At 47.8% G+C, this 20011-nt stretch overlaps 1 protein-coding gene across 1 annotated transcript; it reads right to left on the bottom strand.

Moving 5' to 3' along the window:
* Positions 1-15774: 15774 nt before the first annotated feature.
* LOC119174239 (innexin inx2) lies at positions 15775-19268 on the bottom strand. The gene has a single exon (XM_037425069.2). It carries the CDS (start codon positions 19207-19209, stop codon positions 18106-18108), a length of 1104 nt encoding a protein of 367 aa, XP_037280966.2. The 5' UTR covers positions 19210-19268; the 3' UTR covers positions 15775-18105.
* Positions 19269-20011: the final 743 nt, after the last annotated feature.

The raw sequence follows: 20011 nt of genomic DNA, 5'->3' as shown, positions 1-20011 counted from the left end.
GCTGTGATTACGCGCTATGAATCGACTAGCTCTGTTCTGTATACATTCTAACTTATCTATGAGGTATTGTTGATATGGTGACCAAATGGAGGATGCGAACTCCAGTTGAGGACGGATTAGAGCAAGATAAGCCAGTTTGCGCACATCGGAGGGAGCACTGTATAGATTTCGGCACAGAAAACCTAATGATCTTGATGTGTTGGCACAGATAGAAGTGATATGTGTGGACCACGAAAGTGTAGAAGTTAAGTTTATGCCTAGGTATTTGTAATGATCAGTGCGTTCTACAATGCTATTATCAATTATGTATTGGCTATTAAAGTTATCACCTTTGCGACTAAAGGTGATTAGTTCGCATTCGGAAACATTAAGTGTCATCTGCCATGTTTTGCACCACTCAGTTATATGCTCGAGGTCTTTTTGAAGAGTTAGATGACCGCTATTGTTGCGGATGGGACGATAGATAATGCTGTCATCGGCATGACAATGGTGATCTGCAGCCAAACACTTGGTCGTCGATTCAACTCACGTTAAACTGGGAAATAAATAAGACCCACCGAAGTGTATATATATATATATATATATATATATATATATATATATATATATATATATTGTAGCGAAGCCTCCGAACTATGAAATGGGTCGAACTCTTGAGTACCTTCTAGTGGGGCTACCCAACAAGGACGCCGCTCGCGCTGAGAGCCCGTGCTTGGCTGTGACTGTCGCCATTGTGTATTCTCGCTCGTTGCCGGCTAATAAACGCCTTAACAATTTGGTGGAGAGTGCTGCGATCCCTGTCTATGCCTTTGGAGCTACGATCACGTACCCTGCCATCTACTATGTACCAAGACGCTTCTCAGCAAACGCCTCCTCCAATGCCACCCCCTTGTCCCGGTGTCCCCAGAATCCGCGATCCACCCATCTTCACTGGCGCTGATGGCACTGACGTGGAGGACTGGCTCGCCATTTACGACCGCGTGAGCGTCCCCAACAAATGGGACGAGGACGGCAAGCTGACCAACTTGGTGTTTTACCTTGCCGGTGTCGCCAGTTTGTGGTACAACAACCACGCGTCCGATTTTGCCACCTGGTCCGATTTCAAGACCGCAATCGTCAACGTCTTCGGCCGCCCTGCTGTTCGCAAGCTGTAAGACGAGCAGCGCTTGCGTGAACGTGCTCAGGAGGCTGGTGAGTCATTCACCAGCTATATTGAAGATGTCCTCGACCTATGTAACAAATCCAATCACACCATGTCCGAGTCTGACAAGATCCGAAACATCATGAAAGGCATCGACGATGATGCCTTCACGATGCTGCTCGCCAAAAACCCCGGCACGGTGGCTGAGGTCATCACACTGTGCCAGAGCTACGAGGAGCTCCGCCGGCAGCGTTCGATGACCCGACGCTCCCCACCACGAGCTGCAACGCTTGCTGGCTTGGAGGCCAGTTGTGACCAAGTGGCGTTGATGGCAGAACTGAAGTCCTTTATCCGTGAGGAAATCGCGCGTCAGTTCTCCCTCCTGCCCTTTTCCCACCAACCTGCTGTTCAACAATCGGCTACTACCCTTCTCCCTCCCATCCGCCGAGCGATTGAACAGGAAATAGCGGAGGTAATGCCTGCTTACCACCCCCAACAGCCTCCGGCTCCTGCGTCCCTGAGTTACGCGCAAGTGGTCGCCAGGCCACCCCAAGTCGTTCAAGCACCCGCCCCTCTGACCTACGCTGAAGCTGCTGCACGACCTCCGTCCGTTGCAGCGGGTATGCCCGCTACGTATGTTGACATAACCCCTCAGCCTCAGCTTCAGTCCACCATGCAGCCACCGTTCCGTCCATCAGCCCTTGCGACATGGGTGAGACCTACCCCGGTGAACAGATGGCGCACACCCGACAACCGGCCCATCTGCTTTGCCTGCGGTTACGCCGGTCACGTGGCCCGTTATTGCCATCGCGTACAGCCGGCTCCAATTTCTTCACCTGTTGCTGGCCAACTCAGCCGTCCTTATCGCGAAGAACCGCCGTCTATGCCACCTCGATCTCGCCCAGGTCCATCTCGAAGATCACCGTCTCCACGACGCCGTTCCCTGTCTCCCATGCGGCCAAGTGCGGCAGCTCATGAGCGGGAAAACTAGTCGTCGCAGTCCCTGAGGCAAGGACTGCGACGCTATCGCAATGTGAAAGCCCTCAGAGCAGCCCCTCGAATGTCATTGACGTGCTTGTGGACGGTGTTTGTGCATCGGCTCTTATTGACACTGGAGCTGCCGTATCAGTTATGGACGAAAAACTCTGCCGCTTACTTCGAAAAGTGACGACGCCACTTTCTGGGTTATCCCTCCGTACTGCAAGTTTGCACCGGATTCATCCTACAGCAGGGTGCACAGCTCGCGTTGTCATCCAGGACGTTCTGTATGTCGTCCAGTTCATCGTCATTCAGGCATGCTCTCATGACGTCATCCTGGGATGGGACTTTCTCTCCCGCCATGACGCCGTCATCCATTGTGCCGCCGCCGAAATCGAGCTCTCACCCTTCTCGCATTTGACGCCAGAATACAGTCCCCCGACACTGAGCAAGATTCTAACGAAAGACGATACAACAGTGCCTCCAAACTCGACGACGGCTGTGTCTGTCTACTGCGCTGGTCTCTCCGACACCATTGGACTTGTTTCGCCATCTGACCGCGCTTGCAGCAGGAAAGGGTTGCTAGTACCTTTCGCGACCGTGCAGGTCAACCAGGGCAACACTGCTATTTTTGTAACCAACCCGTTCCCGTACGCTGTTACCTTGCTTCGAGGGGAATGTCTCGGCAGAGTGGAACCAGTCGACGACGCACAAGTCCTGGACGTACCCGATGACACGCGCGCTCCCATGTCGTGTACCATCAATGCTGTTTCCACTTCTGATTCGTCGTCTGCTGATGTATTTGGCCCCTCCATCGCTGACAACCTTACGGCCGTACAGCGTTCCCAACTTCTGGACCTGTTACAAGAATATCGTTCTTCTTTCGATGTCGGGCGAAGTTCTCTCGGTCGCACGTCCGTTGTTACGCATCGCATCGACACTGGTGCCCATCCACCTTTACGGCAACGTCCATATCGCGTGTCGCCTGCTGAACGTCGAGTAATTAATGATCAGGTTGACGATATGCTCCAACGCGACGTTATTCGGCCCTCCGACAGTCCATGGGCGTCTCCTGTTGTTCTTGTTGCGAAGAAAGACGGTTCTGTGCGGTTCTGTGTGGACTACAGACGGCTCAATAAGATCACTCGCAAGGATGTTTATCCACTGCCACGCATCGATGACGCGATTGACAGCCTTCATGGAGCCGATTTTTTTTCTTCTCTCGATCTGCGCTCGGGGTACTGGCAAGTACCCATGGCTGACGACGCTCGACCAAAGACTGCCTTCGTCACGCCAGACGGCTTGTACGAGTTTAACGTCATGCCGTTTGGTCTATGTAATGCACCTGCGACCTTTGAGCGCATGATGGACACCGTTCTGCGCAACTTGAAATGGTACACGTGCTTGTGTTATCTCGACGATGTCATTGTCTTTGCTCCGGATTTCTCCACGCATCTCCAACGTCTGAAAGAAGTTTTCGCACGTGTGAGCAATGCCGGCTTACAACTAAATCTGAAAAAATGCCGCTTTGCAGCACGGCAACTCACCATACTGGGGTACGTCGTGTCCAAAGACGGCATTCTTCCTGATCCTGCCAAGCTTCAGGCCGTGGCCGAATTCCCCAAACCTGCATCTGTCAAAGAACTGCGTAGTTTCGTGGGCCTGTGCTCATACTTCCGACGCTTCATACGAAATTTCGCCACGATCATATCACCGCTGACGAAGCTCCTTGGAAGCAACGGGCCCTTCAATTCGTGGTCATCCGAGTGCGACGACGCGTTCGCGAAGCTCTGCCATTTGTTGACGTCGCCTCCCATTCTACGCCACTACGACCCTACAGCCCCAACGGAGGTGCACACGGACGCCAGTGGAGTAGGCCTCGGCGCTGTCCTGGCGCAGCGAAAACCCGGATTCCCTGAATATGTCGTAGCATATGCAAGCCGTACGCTCACGAGAGCCGAGAAAAACTACACCGTCACGGAGAAAGAGTGCCTGGCGATCGTCTGGGCTCTTACAAAGTTTCGACCTTATTTGTATGGTCGCCCATTCGATGTCGTCACCGACCATCATGCACTATGCTGGCTTTCATCATTGAAGGATCCCTCAGGCCGTCTCGCCCGTTGGGCTCTTCGCTTACAAGACTACGATATCCGCGTGCTGTACCGCAACGGACGCCAGCATGCTGACGCCGACGCCCTCTCGCGCTCCCCTCTGCCTGAAGGTGATGTGCTCTGCTCAGTATCCTCGGCTGCTGTTTCTGCCATTGATGTTGACATCATCGCTACCGAACAGCGAAAGGATAATTGGATCGGCCCGCTCATCGACATGCTCTCTGATCCATCCGCAACGCCATCCACGCGTGCATTGCGTCGTCAAGCTCGCCATTTCGCCATTCGTGACGGCCTCCTACACCGACGCAATTACGACGCCGACGGCCGGCAGTGGTTACTCGTGATACCCCGCAGTCTGCGGTCAGAGATATGTGAATCCTTCCATTCTGATCCGCAATGCGCGCACTCTGGGGTATTCAAAACCTACCATCGCATTCGACAACGCTACTTCTGGCGCGGGATGTACCGCTATGTGCAGCAGTTCGTTCGCTCTTGCCTCACTTGCCAACGCCGTAAACCGTCAGCCCACATGTCGCACGCCAGTCTACAACCGTTACCTTGCCCTGACCGTCCCTTTGGGCGCGTAGGTATCGATTTGTATGGACCACTTCCTCTGACGTCGGCTGGTAACCGCTGGGCCATCGTTGCCGTTGACCATTTAACGCGATACGCCGAAACCGCCGCTCTCCCTGCGGCTGCTGCGCGCGATGTTGCGTCCTTCCTGCTGCATCGATTTATACTGCGCCACGGACCACCCCAAGAGCTTCTCAGCGATCGAGGCCGTGTCTTCTTGTCGGAAGTCGTCGAAGCCATTCTGACGGAGTGCCATTCTGTCCACCGCAAAACTACTGCTTACCACCCACAGACGAATGGCCTCACCGAACGCTTTAACCGCACTCTCGGCGACATGCTTTCTATGTACGTCGCTGCCAACCACACTAATTGGGATAATATACTGCCCTTCGTCACCTACGCCTACAACACCGCCCCTCAGAGCACGACTGGTTTTTCACCTTTCTACTTGCTGTACGGAAGGCACCCGTCGCACACCATGGACACGATACTCCCGTACACGCCGGATCCATCTGAGTGTACACCTATTTCCGAGACAGCCAGGCTTGCTGAAGAGTGTCGCGAGCTTGCCAAGACTTTTACGACGCAAGAGCAAGAGCGGCAGAAGAGTATCCGGGATGGCTCCACCACTTCTGAGCCCACGTTCCTTCCTGGTGCGCTTGTATGGCTCTCGATCCCGACCTCTGCCGCTGGCCTCTCTTCCAAACTACGTCCCAAATACGAAGGCCCCTACCGTGTCATCGAGCGCACCTCACCCGTCAACTATCTGATCGAACCCGTTGAACAGTCTTCGGACATGCGCCGCCGTGGGCGAGACATCGTCAACGTGGAGCGCCTGAAGCCTTATTATGACCCGCTCATAATAACAAGCTGTTAGGTCGCCAGGCGGCTCCCTCTTCGACCCCGGGGTAATTGTAGCGAAGCCTCCGAACTATGAAATGGGTCGAACTCTTGAGTACCTTCTAGTGGGGCTACCCAACAAGGACGCCGCTCGCGCTGAGAGCCCGTGCTTGGCTGTGACTGTCGCCATTGTGTATTCTCGCTCGTTGCCGGCTAATAAACGCCTTAACAATATATATATATATATATATATATATATATATATATATATATATATATATATATATATATATATATATATATATATATATATATATATATAGAGAGAGAGAGAGAGAGAGAGTTACAATTGACAGTTATCCGCTCTCTTACACGTGAAGGTGAAAATGCATCATATTAAAATGACGCCAAACTATATTTCCTTCAACACATGCCAAGACGTAGCGTGAGAGACCCGCCATGTGGTAATATACGTCACCACATAATGTTGACAGCGTTTACGCGGTTTCGGTTACGTACACTTCGTTCGCCGTTCATGGTTTGGGGCGTTCAGCTAGACAAGGCTTTGTCGTTATTCGTTTTAGTCTAGTATAGTTTTAGTCCACGAGTGTGAAGCGAACAGGCCATAAGTTGTACAAACGATCTTTTTCGCTGAATATATTATGTCTCGGTGAAATTGAATGCCAGATGTAGTTCAGCTGCAGCACCTTGCTCTAGCAAAATGATGTGGCGTATCGACATAGACATATCTCGCTTTTTTATGTACATACATTGCAGCGTAGTGTACAAACACACTGCCAGTAGCAAAAGCGGAGTTTCTTTTCTTTTTTCAAGGGGGAAGGGGGGCGTTAACCATATTCTATGTATGACGTTGTTGCATGCATTGGTATGTGTGCGTGTACGTAGACATGCAAAACCGAAAAAAAAATTGGGGCAGATAGTATGGGAGGTTTTGCCCACCTCCTGAATTTCGAAGCCCCCTTTTCCAGGTACACCCCTGCAGACTGAGATTAACTCGCTTTAGTTTAAGTGCACAGAACTTTAGCAGCCCGCTTTCTCGTTAGATCTCATGCGGCGTGGTGGTGCTCAATATGAAGTGTTTGATACAGGCTTAAGGCCTTAAACAAGACTACAAAGGCTCACAACCCGGTTAAGATAAAACAACGAGGTTAGTATAACTAACAAAAGCAACCCAGAAAAAATTGCAATAAGTAAGACTGCTGGAAACACTTCGAGACCGTGGGGTTGACTGGTATACGTCACGCGAGAGAGGGCCACCCCTTCACAAGGCACACGATTGCTCTTATATACCGCCTGTGCCTCACTAGTGCTTCATCGCTACATCTGATAAAGGGAAACAACGGAACTCGCTGTAGACCATATCAACGCTTTCAGTACGCTCTAATGACACGTATTTCAACTGCCGCACAAGCAGGAGGTCGAAAAAACGCACCCAAAAGTAGAGCGCATGTCACACATCGAGCTTGTGAATCTCCCTAACAACATTCTAGTCGCGCCGGAGAAACCCTGCACGCTTACCTCAAACACTGACGTCATCGAAGGTATGGTAAATGGAGAAGTATCCCCTCTACGAACGGGAAGCGCTGGGTGCCCGTGCTACGCGCTTCCTCAAGTTTCCCAATTGGGCAGATGCTTGCTGAACTTACACGAATCACTACACAAGAACGACATTTCTACTTCAGTTTCGTACGTCATTAGAGCATCTGGCAGCAAAGGTATCCGAGAACAGTGCGCAAAGTGTTGACTGTTACGATCCATAATGAATGCGAAGAATGGTCGATAGAATCCAATAGGACAATGTATGCGCTTTTCGAAGGCATCCCATGTTCTCACTTGGCTACGCTTCCGTCAAGGAAATGATAACATTTATGCCTATTCTGACGAAACTAAGAGAAATAGAGCATATACTCGGACATATTTATCTTGTCTTGTAGTCATACATATGAGCGTCGCACGCCCTCTTCCTTTTCCGCTAGTCCCTATTGCATATAAAATAGCGACCTGAACGGCTGCATTATGCTTTAGAGAGACGCCAATATAACGCTCAAACAAACCTTCCTCAAATAAGCTTCAATTTTAGGATCTCGAAATGGGGGACTTAGTAAAGCTTGATACACTCTCCCCCTCTCCCAATTTTCACCCTTTCCCGCCCTCGTGCGAATGTTAAACGCACAAGATGCTTGCATATCCAACTAGCCCAGGTTTAGATTCTGTTGCACGACTGTGCTTTCATGATAGCTGTACAATATACCAGTAGGGCGTCAACGTAGGCCGAGCCTGCTTGTTCTTATAGGCATTCGCCTTTCTTTGCTTCATACTATAGACATGCGGCGGAAAAACGAGTTTTTTTTGTATTTACGCCAGCTGACTATATACTGTGCAACTAAAAAGCAACAGAAAGCTGCCATAGTATTAAGGTGCCGCATTAGACGCCTTTTGTTGAGGAACACCTGTGGGTACGGGCGTAAACGAACCTGATATGGGACATTTTATACAACCCATAATGAAACGTGGCTGATGAAGCTTCCATGCGTAGTTTGCAGCTGTTCTGCAGCGAAAGAATCAGGTGAGGAGAACAACAGTATTAGAGATTTAGACGAAGAAAGCTTCCAGGAAACTAGATGTTCAATCTCCGGGAAGCGCGAGCCTGAAAGTGCACATCTATTTGCTCCAAAACAAATGTGCAAAAACTAAGAGATTTAAGTAAATAAACAAATATTTTGATATATATTTATATATATGTATGTATATATATATATATATATATATATATATATATATATGTATATATAGGTTGGCGATACATATTCATTCCTTAGTTTATGTCTGCAAACATATATCGCTTTTGAGGCTTTGTGAATAGACATTTGATTAGTTTCAATCCATTTGCATTTCTGGTCGTACCACCAATTGAATCTGTTGATCACTTTCAAACAAGGGCACTCTATATTTGTGAAGATGCATAAATTTATCGTCATGTAGTCGCAGCGTAGTGTCAGTGAATTAACGTATGAAGATGACGATGATGACAAACCGCATTTTAGGCGGAATGGGCCAGGAATTGGAAGGAATGGAGGTATTTTACAAGAAATTAGTACGCCTAGCGGAAGAAAAAAGACGTGCAAAGGACGAAACGGAAGACTGGGACCATACGTATTTTGAGACGACTGCTTTCGGCGCAACAGCGCCTCTTTGCGCAATTCGGAATCTCGTGCGTCCAACGACTAAAGCGACTAGTCACCCACCTCTCCCCAACCGTCATAATTGCAGGCCGTGAAAGCAGCATCTCTTTCATAGTTATCGTCTCAGATTATGACCCCTGCATAAGGGATAACGGTAGTGTTTACAACCACCAGAACACTATAAACTAAGGATTAACAGAAGAGATTGTAAACAAAGAAAAATAATAATTATACAAAGAGTCAGTGTCGCTCACGTGGGTTCTAACCGAAGAAAAGTAAACGTACAAAAATTACCATGGTAATTATTCTGTTCCAAATGAAACAGAACGCATCAAATAAATATATCTCTTGGATTACAGCATAGCGTATACGGTGGGGCAAATGAGACGAAAAGTTGAAAATAGTGATTGTAAATTTTTATTTCACTCGTATACGTTGCCTCTTACTTGAAATGACACGTTGCCGAGAAGAGAAGATTCGATTGTTCAATCAGGAAAGTGTATAAGCAAGCCCTATTTTTACCCAAGAACACAAACAGAGTGCAATTATTAGAACTACGAATTAATAGAAACACATCACATGAACGACTTTCGAAGTCGGAAACGGGCAGGTACATCCTGCCCTGGGCATATCCTTTCGCACGCAGCAAGGTGAAAAACCCGACGTACCCGAGATGGTGAGGGAAAGAATAGAGATTCCACCGTTGTGTGCACCTGGAACATCACACCGGCTTAAGAAATCAGAGAGCCCAGGCCTTGCAAATGAAATTCAGACATTGTAAGAAACTCGGTATTCGTGGCCGTGCATGGTTGTCGACTGTGAAGGGGCATGCAATACGAGCGTTATGGTGTAAACGCCACTCACTGAGACGGCGGAGGAGGCCATCGCCCTTGCGGTGGCCGCCACTGAAGCTGAATAGTCTCGCAAGCGGTAATGTGCAACTATGCTGACGGCCGTACGATTGTCTGCTCTATCTAAAATTTTCGACAGTTCTTTTCTTGGCACGCTGAAGTGGGGGCATTCGCAGAGAACATGTGAGAATGTTTCCGCACATCCTCAGTTGTCGCATGTCGGGTTGCTGGCCCTTCCTATTTGTAACGAATAAGCATTTGTAAAGGCCACCCCACTCCACAGACGGCACAAAAGTGTCTCCTCAGCTCACGTTATTCCTGCAGGATGGAAGATGAAGATGTAGGTGTGGGTCTAATTTACTAAGTTGGACGTTGGTGAATGCCGATGAATTCCACTGAGCGAGTGTCAGTTCTCTTGCAAGTGATCGAAGCCTTGTAGCGGCGTTCGTTCTTGATAATGGTATAGCTGCACAAGGGACATCATCATGTGCAGATTAGGCTGCTTCATCTGCACGGTCGTTTCCATCGATGGTGCAGTATCCCGCTATCTCTTGATGCGCTATGTCATGTTGTTTCTCTATAACCCGGTGATGAAGCTGTCTTATTTCAGCGACCAGCTGTGCATTCGGTCCGTGACGATATGGCGAGGCAATGCCCTGGAGGGCTGCTTTGGAGTCGGAGAAGATTGACCATGTCTGCTGTGGCTCTTCAACTACGAACTCCTGGGCTGCACGAATGGCGGGGAGTTCTGCAGCCGTGGATGATGTCAGATGCGATATCCTGAACTTTATCGTGACGGATTGTCAAAAGAAAGGGCATAAGGACACTGGCCGAGACCGCCCTCCACACACAAGGCATTGAGAGCGTTATTGCGCTTCTTGCAGGCAAGTAGTATTAGAGACAGGCTGTGAGCAGTGTCGTGGATCGTATTGTCGTCATTCTCATTTTTTTTTTCTCTTCTTCAACGTCTCTTTTCTCTCATCATTTTTTCCCTTGCCCTCTTCCCCAGCACAGGGTAGCCAGCCGATTTGAGAACTGGCTAACCTCCCTGTCCTTCCTCCTTCAATTCTCCTCCTCCTCCTCCTAACGGCCGTGTCTGCCGAGAGCTGCTGCAAATCCTAATGAATAACGAAGACAAAGATCTGATGAGAAATGACACTTTCGCAATGTGGACCCCCGCACACACACAAACCACGCCGGACGCCAACGGGGCAGCTTGATGAAGTGCTCACGAACCGATTCGTTGCAAACGCCGATGCCGCCTCGACCAAAGTTCTACGCGGAGAAGAGTGGGAATGGGAGGACCACGTATCTAGTTACCACGAAATAACGCAGCACTACAAGCTAGGAAGGCGCAAGTGCCCTCCGCCCCACTACAGGTTAAATAAAAGAAAGTAACAGCATATCCACGAAGTGAATCATGGAAAGGGGAGCGAAGCTGGGTCCGCATGCCACTGCTGCGCCGCTTCGGCCTCCCGTTCTCGTACGCTGGGATATTGTCGGTGCCGCCGCACAGCTTCGCGGCCCGTTTCTGCCTCGCGCGCTCGCACATCGGGGTTCCGTATTCGAGTGCGAGCCGCTGCCGCCTTGCGCGCACGCCACTCTGCAGCCTTGTCCATCCGACCTTCTGAACGAGCACGTGCGCCAAAACGGCTTTTATTTTACTAAGCCGTGCGCCCTGGCGTACGGCGCCGCCGACGAAGACGCGATTGCGAACGCCTTCGTGCGACGTCATTCCTATTTTCTCGCGCGCTCGTACATAGGGGTTCTGTCTTCAAGCGCAAGCCGCCGCTTATCATACTTTTTATCGGCAAACCATGAATCATCCGCTGGCCGAGTCCGTCCATCTGTCTGTCTGTCTGTCTGTCTGTCTGTCTGTCTGTCTGTCTGTCTGTCTGTCTGTCTGTCTGTCTGTTTGACGCATGGACGCACGGACGGATGGACGAACACAGAGACAGACTCATGGACGGACGGATGGACACATGGACGAACGCACGAATGAACGCACGAGAGGACGGATGGATGGACGCATGGACTAATGCGCCAATGAACGGACGTATGGATGCACGCATGGATGGAGGGAAGCAAGAATGAACTGATGGCCGGAAGCACGTACGGAATGACAGACGCATCGCCACACTCATCATTATTCACTCCATGGATATGCTGTGACTTATTATTTATCATACTACTACGAACGTCCTTTAGTGTCGTACCATTTGCATTTTTCAGCGTATATGCATTTTGTTATATGTTATATGTTATATGTATATGTTTTGTTATATATATATGTTATAGCCCTCTACGGCTAGTTCCGGTAATAACGAGGGGTGGCTACATACGATTACGACGGGACGCTCAGCCCACGCTTTAAGGAGCTTCACTCCTAAAAAAAAGAAAAACACAGGCAGTTGTGTGGTGACAACTACAAGCATATACGTATCACAATCCTGTTATCTTTCATGTCTGCTACCCTAATGTGTGTTTGACAGGAAAATGCAGGGTTTGCGAGGACAATGCACAACTTGCCCACATACTATGGGAATGCTCAAGTTTAGGTGACAGAACAGACAAAAACCACGAAGAGGTAGTCTGAGACCGCAAGGCGTGCTGGGAGAACACTCTGCTCATGTCGTAGAACAACTGTGGGCCGCCCAGCGAGCAGAGGAAGCCTCTGGCTGAAGAAGGCTCGTGGCCGATGAGCAGCGGTGGGGCTGAAGCCCGCTTCAAATCAGCTTCGTTGGACAATAATAATTAATAAAGTTCTTCGTTACTATCAAAGTCAATGCATAAACTTTCCCTTGAGCGTAAGGTATGTACTACGTAAGTGACACCTTGTTGGCACTGTTCGAAAGTTTACTATAAAGAAGAAATAAAAAGGCACCAGGTGTCTTATCCTAAATAAGATTGTTCTTATTTTGTTTTCAGAATTACATCTTAAAATATTTGTGTCATCATTGTTTTTATATATTTCATTGCCTCACTCTCTTCTAGTCTGACGCTTTGATCTGTAGTTATAAACCTCTGTTTCATGCTTGTCTTATTACTCAGAGAATCGAGATGGTTCCATAACTTTGCAGCTGCCTTTCTATTCTTTTTGTTTACTTCCGCCATTCAGTGGGCCTCCTTTCTTCTAATCTTGTCACTGATCAAATCGGACGCTTTCCTTCTGCAGCTCAAATAGTTATACCATTTCTTTTGACATCATCTTCCGGTTCACCCCTCTGTTAACATACCTGTGTTCCCTGGAGGCTTCCTGACGTCTTACTATTGCTCCCTTAACTTCCTGACATCTTACTATTGCTTTTCCCGGTTGATTTCACTCGTACCTTGGCAAGCTCAAACAATCGAGTTAGATTTGTGTACGTCCACTCTGTTTCGGTATCGTCGGTGACTATTTTCTCAATCCCTTTAGTTGCTATTTCTATTTGTCTTTCTGGACAAATATTACCACGGGGTTGCTTGTAATGCCACTTTTCAAATTTTATTTCTCTTACAAAACTCAACTTGATACGTTTGCGATCACTACCTAAGCTTCTGGACCCATATTCATCTATGTTCATCACCCTTAGCTGATCATACATCCTACGTGACATTATTGCGTAATCTATCGTCGACTGCAGCCTTCCCACCTCCCATAATATCTGCCCTTCGCATTTCTCGGCACAGTTGCAAATGATTAAATCATGGCTTTCACACATATCCATTAGCATTCTGCCTGTTGGGTCAGTATATACATCCATATGTTCTATGTGCGCATTCATATCTCATAATATAATTACCTTGCACTCTTCTCTTAGCCCGTCAATGTAATTTTCTATGCAATGCACCATTTGTTGGTTTTCCTCTTAGGCTTTCGCCTCAGTCCACAAGTATACAAAACGCTGCCACTTCCCCTTTTAGTCATAAATGTTCCTTGCACTCCTGTTTGACCCTTCTGTACTTCTATGAATGAATGTCCCAATACCACCCCCCTTTCTGCTGCCTTCTGTTCTATCACAATATTCCCATGCGTAATCCGGATTGTTAGGTGATTGTTCCATGCCCGTAAGATGTGTTTCTATAGGAGGCGCTCCGTTAGAGTGCCTCGAGCGTGCAGCAGAGGCGAATGAGCGCATAAAGTCACGTCACACGTGAGACATGAGCGGTATCTGGCAGTTATCTTGGAAAACGAAGTCTCGGAGGTGATAAGGTGTAGAACGCAAGGCGACGGGTAGGTGCCACCACCGTCTTAGCAAACCGTACGCTTCCCTTTTCGTGCAAACGTTGCATGATGAGCGCAACGTGATAAACACTACGGTGCTTAGAATTACTTATGTATGCCTTTTCTAGTAAAAAGACACACATATTGACGTGTTGTTATAGTGCCTCAAATATGCGCAATAATTGCTTTTTGATTCACAATCGCAGAGGTATGAACGCTGAAGCTTGAGCAATCTTGGAGGGCACTGCGGATGGGGTAGGCCGTTTGGGGCATCGCTTGGTGCTGTTTGGGGTATCGTTAAGGGATGCAAACAGACAGACAGACAGACAGACAGACAGACAGACAGACAGACAGACAGACAGACAGACAGACAGACAGACAGACAGACAGACAGACAGACAGACAGACAGACAGACAGACCAAAATTTTTCCGTCGAAGGTCACTAAGAAAGACTATATCGTCTTTAAAAGAGTTTGAAGAAACAGCGCAAGTGCTTTCTCCGGGACAACGTATGTGGCTCATGCGACCGGCCGCACTAATCCTGGCAAAGATGAGGAAAATTCTTCGGCAGCAGCTGGTCAGGGGCTTTTCTTGTGTCGCGTACGAGGCGGCGATAAGAGGGAGGAAAACGGCACCACACTCGAAGACGCACGCTGTAAAGCGGGCAAGAAGGGCACGCTCGTATACACGCTTGCACGCTCGAAAGATTTAGCATTTTCTAAAGGTCAGTGGGGTGTCTGGCCGACACGTCCAGACGCTATTTATGGTACCGTGCACTATGTAAACATACATAGTTGGTTGCCAACTAGTGCTGCTTGCGATGTCGGCTTGTCTCAAGTTACGTGCAGTCTACGGAGAAACGACACGTTGGACTGGGATATATTCTTTATACGTATATCTTAAAATGCCGATAATTGGCTGGTTTGGGCTACATTATCGATATCGCTTCACGAGACTAATTTGATTTAAACAGCGATAATTTTTTTACTGATATCGTATAAAAAAATGTTCGCGCACGCCTATGCCAATATGTGTTGCAGTTTTCTTATGGGGTTCATTTCTTAAGAAGCAAAATCAGCTTTATTTTTAACACTATTGTCATTTTTGTCAATTAAGACAAAACTAACCCGAAATGTCAGACACGAGCAGTTGTTTCTCTGCTGGGGTAGGGCAGCGTAAGTTAATGAAGCGCGTACGCTTTGACTCAATTTAACTGCGGAACTTGCTGTAGCCAACATGCATCGGAAGTTCATTTTGGGTACAGTTAGAGACCTGCTGATAACCACGCCACCTGTTCACAACGAACCTCACTGAGTAACATCGTAGTTCCTTCTTTTTGCTTACTTGTTAAAAAATTAAAGAAACGAAAATCTTAGTTAGTTCTCGGTGGTTAGGAAGACGTAGCACTTAAAATAAAGTTATTTTCTTCTTCAGTCCTATCAGCTGCTTAAACACTTTTTTGTGTGCGTACATGAGTGCTTCCTCTTGTGGCTTGCAGGTGTCTTTTGTGAACACATTTCCCTCCATGCAACTAAACATCGTTCAGAGTCATGCATAGATCCATATTAGGAATGGTGCATGAACATGACTCGAGTTTGAAATTGACATTCCTAGCTAGTACGAGACTGATGAAGTGATAAAAGCTTACCAGGGTAACGTATTGTAGGGGCCACAGTATAGATTCTTGACTGTTACCATAGGAAATTACGGATTTTAGCCAAAAACTTGTAACCTTTCGCGACATTCGAAGCGGCGCCGGAGGTCGATATCAGCCCACAGAAAGGCTAGTCGACCTCACCATATCGCTGCATAATGACACGCCGAGTTTCTTACCTTCAGTAAAGGTCCCGCGCCGACGGAGGATGTCATCGGTTTCCCTTTGTGCGCTTTATTTCGTACAGCCTAGCATCATCAATACGGGTCACCAGAAATTCAGGCTCATCATGATGAGAGGGCAACAAAAAAGATAAACAGCACCACGAAGCCTCTCTACCCTTGTTTCCCCATCAACGTTTTACATACATTGTTTCTATTTCGATATCGAATGTCGGAGCAATGAAAATATATATACATAGATATGTATAGGATATGCCCACATGGCTTCGAATATAGGTCCTTACGCCATCTTTTTATTTCATTTCCTGCAGATGAAACCTTCCCGCTCGTTTGAATAAATCGCGAAGGAGAGTGTAAGAAGCAAACAGCTAAGTTGAAAATCTGTAATTTTGACAGTGGCATGTCGCAGAAGAAGCTAGCTGTGAAGGCGCTCCCGCGCTTCCTGCGTTCAACCGGTCTCTCCAAACGACTGTGATCGCAACGCCCTGCATGTGTGTACATGCGTATTTTTTTCGTAATTTATTTTCATCTCTCCATATCTCTATCTCCTTTTCTACCCTTGTTTCCCCACTACTGTACAGTATATCAAACCAGTTATTCTAGGTTAACCTCCCTGTCTATCCCGTTGATTTATTTCTCTCTCTTGACAGTGATTATGTTTGCATAGCTGCAGAGTGATCTCAACCGCGCCTGCTCACGTGTGACTTCAATTACGTGTTCAATTGCTTACTTCGGGAATATTAACTTGCTTACCCATGAGCATAGCAAATTAAATGTCATATATGACCAATATTCATTGATAGTATTATCAAGGCGCTGGAAGGCGTGTGTCTCTCTCTCCATAACGGGTGACTATATTGTAGGCATGCTACAACACCATATGAGCAATTCATTCGTTTTTCGGTGTACTGCGTGTAAGATACATTTATATTCATATCTTTTACTCAAAGCACGTAGTCAACAGTCTAGCTCTGCGAGTCAACGTTAGCGCACCAGTTACACAACGTACTGATTTCTTCGTTTGCTTTCATGTGAAGAAAAATAATATATCTGTGTCAGAGACATAAGATTGTGTTTTGAAAGCTTTCTTCTGAATTCGAATATATGAAAAAGCTCTAGACACTTTCAACGTAATCTATTGTTAACAACGCAAGCTTTCGCAGTGTCGAAACGACAGCCTGGTACGTGTATTATGCATAGTCGACATTAGTGCAACGCTCCTAGCCGCCTCACAAAGAGAGGCACTTCAGTCACATAGTGTCATTAATTTTCAACAAAGCTTATTCCTGTCAGGGCACACGACAACTGCCTAAGGACACACACACAGACAGTTCAGCAGATTAACGTACAAACATATGTGCTCTGTGCGCTGCATTTCACTGCAGCACATATGTCTACTTCGTGGTGCCATCTCGTGGGCAGAGGCAGAATCCTATTGACATCTACACGAGTCCTTCAAAAGCCCTTCAGCGAAAACGGTCACTCGGGGGCGAAAGATAGAGCCCCTCGATGACAAACTCTCGTCGATAACACTCGGAATGTCTGCGACTACGATTAGCTTCACTGCACCTAGCAGTTGCACGAAGAAACGCCCGGAGATAGCCCGTCGAGCAACATCGCGGGATGTTCCACGTTATCATAACGCCAAATTTTCATGAACTGCCCTGGCTGCTGAAATGCAGGGCGAAAGTTGTTCCTTAGTCTATGTTTCCTATTTTCACTATGAAATGAAATCGAAATTTATTGTAAACTTTGAAACAGCTGCAAATGATGGTAACGTGAATAAGCTACGTTCGAACATCCGCAGATGTTATGGCCTATCTACCTCTTAATTCTGACTCTTGATCTTGTTACATGCTAATACAATGAAACACTTTTTGGTGGACACGTCCGCTTAATAATTGCTTATATGATACTGATTGCTAAACAATTGTCGCACAGTTCAATAGTGACGAACGTGATACATATCTATCCAGTAACGCCGAGAAGAGCAGAAACATCACAACCAACAAGCTTCATAGAACGCACTCTTACAATACAGCAAATCGGGCTATCACATTTGTCAGTTGTGAAAAAGATGCCCCTTTACCATCGACCACGCACTGGTGCACTTACGAAGCGTGGCCTCGTGACTTGAACTGGCCTGGGCGACGAGATCCCGGAAGCACGGGCTTTTTTAGCAGCCTTGAATAGCACGCCTTCCGTTGACAGCCCACTCATTCACTTACAATTCATCCCTCATCAACACCACACTAATAAACAAATTTGAAGGTGGAACACTCCATATGGAATAAAATTGTTACGAAGCAACAATTCCTATGCGCAGTTTTTGGGCAGTATAGAGCGACGACCCAGCAGCCAAATCTCTCAATGTTTGTCCACGAGCTTCCGCCTGTCCGACTTGGCGTCAACATCCAGTTCCTGGGCGTAGTGGTCGACAAACTCTTTCATATGCCCTGGTTCGACGTTCCTGCTTATTTGGTAGAAGATGAACCAGTCGGCGGTGCCAATTTTCTCGATGATTTCTCGAAGGTTCCCGGATTGGACGTTGCGGTTTCGGCTGTACATGATGTTAAAACGTACGGAGCTGGACACAATGGTGATCATCCTGTAGATGAGAAAGAGGCCCGTGATGATGGACAGGATGACGAACCAGAACCAGAGGAACACGTAGATTTTCTCATTGATGATGTTGATTGGGAGCACGCAGACGGCGTCATGCTTCTGCAGGTCTCCAGAGGTACCAAACATGTGGAAGGTACACTTGGTCATTCGCGGGAACACCTTGATCATCGGGTCGTAGCGGGCCTCCCAGTGCCACTCGGTGAATTCGATCACGCGGACTCCGTAGGTGGAGAACTCGCCACCCAGGAACCTGTCCATGACAAAGATCTGCGCCACGACGTTAATGAAATAGAGCATCTCGGTGAACACAAACCCAAAGAAGTAGCCTCCATGGTAACCACGGTTGTTAACAAGATAGTCAATGACCATGCCTCGGGCTTTTTCCAGGGTAGCTTTGTCTTGCATGGGAGAAGACAGCTGCTCAGTGAGGCTCTGAACGCGACGGCCCTCGATCGTCTTCCAGAGGTAGCGAGGCACATAGAAGAATAGCGCTTGCAGCGTAAGCACGAAGCAGACCCACTGGTAGTAACCGTGGTACACTTTGGGGTCGCCTTCGGTGTGAGGGGCCACTCCAGGGTAGGCCACATCGTCACCCAGTTTTCCGTGCCAAGCCGTGGCCACACTGAATGTTTTGTGTATCCAGCAGTAGGTGTCTAACAAGTTCCCAGGCACCGAGTCCTTGCTGATGCAGTCGATAGGATCACCCACGTATTGCTTGCCGGTAACGAGTATGCTGAACGCCAGCAGCACACCCACAGACGCCTTGTGGTGAAGGCGACACATGAGGTTGTCGGTGATGACATACTTGGTGGTGAAGTAGGACTTGAGCGAGCCGAGCAGATCCATGGTGTCAGCCTGCGAGCCCCGCCGGCGAGGGAAAGGCACTGAAGTCCAGGTGCCCGCTACGCTGTTAACGCTATCTCGCACCGAGTCGACGACATAATCTTTATCGCCCGAACAGGCAGAGTGGTGTTGAGCTGTTGTACGACAGATAGCGCGACGAGCGCGACAACCTCATCGAGTTTCTAATCTTTGCGCGGAGCACAGGGAAGGCCATGGAGTGTTGCCAGGAACTTCGATAGCCCTGGTATATCCACCGGCGCATCGGCAACGTTGACTGACACCTTGCAGCAGATGTAAGGACAACGCCCAGTAATGAAAGTAACAATCAGCAAAAGGCAATGCGAGCATTTTCCATTTATAAATAACTGAAGAATGTGATTGAATTCAATAGAATTAAGTTTATTGCGCAACAAGGTTGTGAGGGGACCAGGCGAAAAAGCTGCGCTGAGCAGCTTGAGGAGAGCCTGGCCACCTCACACACTGAGCTGTTACAGCAGTTCAAGGCATGCTCTATACCTAATGCATGAACAGAACAGCAGAAACAGTAAGCAAACACGATAAGAAATAATGAACAAGAGTATTGTGTAAACATTTGAAAAACTGAAGGAAAAATACCCGTAGTAATGAAGACAGAAAAAAAAAACAGGTGAACCCGGTACGGCAACACAGGCAATGATACGAATACGTGACGTAGGCTTCTCAGCGACAGAGTGGATTCGGAGCGTGTCTCTCCGAAACGGAATTTTAAACAATAACAAAACAACAAAATGCAGGAAAGCTAACAAAAGACCCCTCTGAGTGAATA

Source organism: Rhipicephalus microplus, chromosome 5 (genome assembly GCF_043290135.1).
Source record: "Rhipicephalus microplus isolate Deutch F79 chromosome 5, USDA_Rmic, whole genome shotgun sequence".
Taxonomy (NCBI): domain Eukaryota; kingdom Metazoa; phylum Arthropoda; class Arachnida; order Ixodida; family Ixodidae; genus Rhipicephalus; species Rhipicephalus microplus.
The sequence above is the reverse complement of the archived record's forward strand: the minus strand, read 5'-3'. Positions and strand labels throughout refer to the sequence as shown.

What these genes read in the sequence shown, in the direction of transcription:
- LOC119174239 (XM_037425069.2), bottom strand. Translation starts at nt 19,209, where the DNA reads ATGGATCTGCTCGGCTCGCTCAAGTCCTACTTCACCACCAAGTATGTC.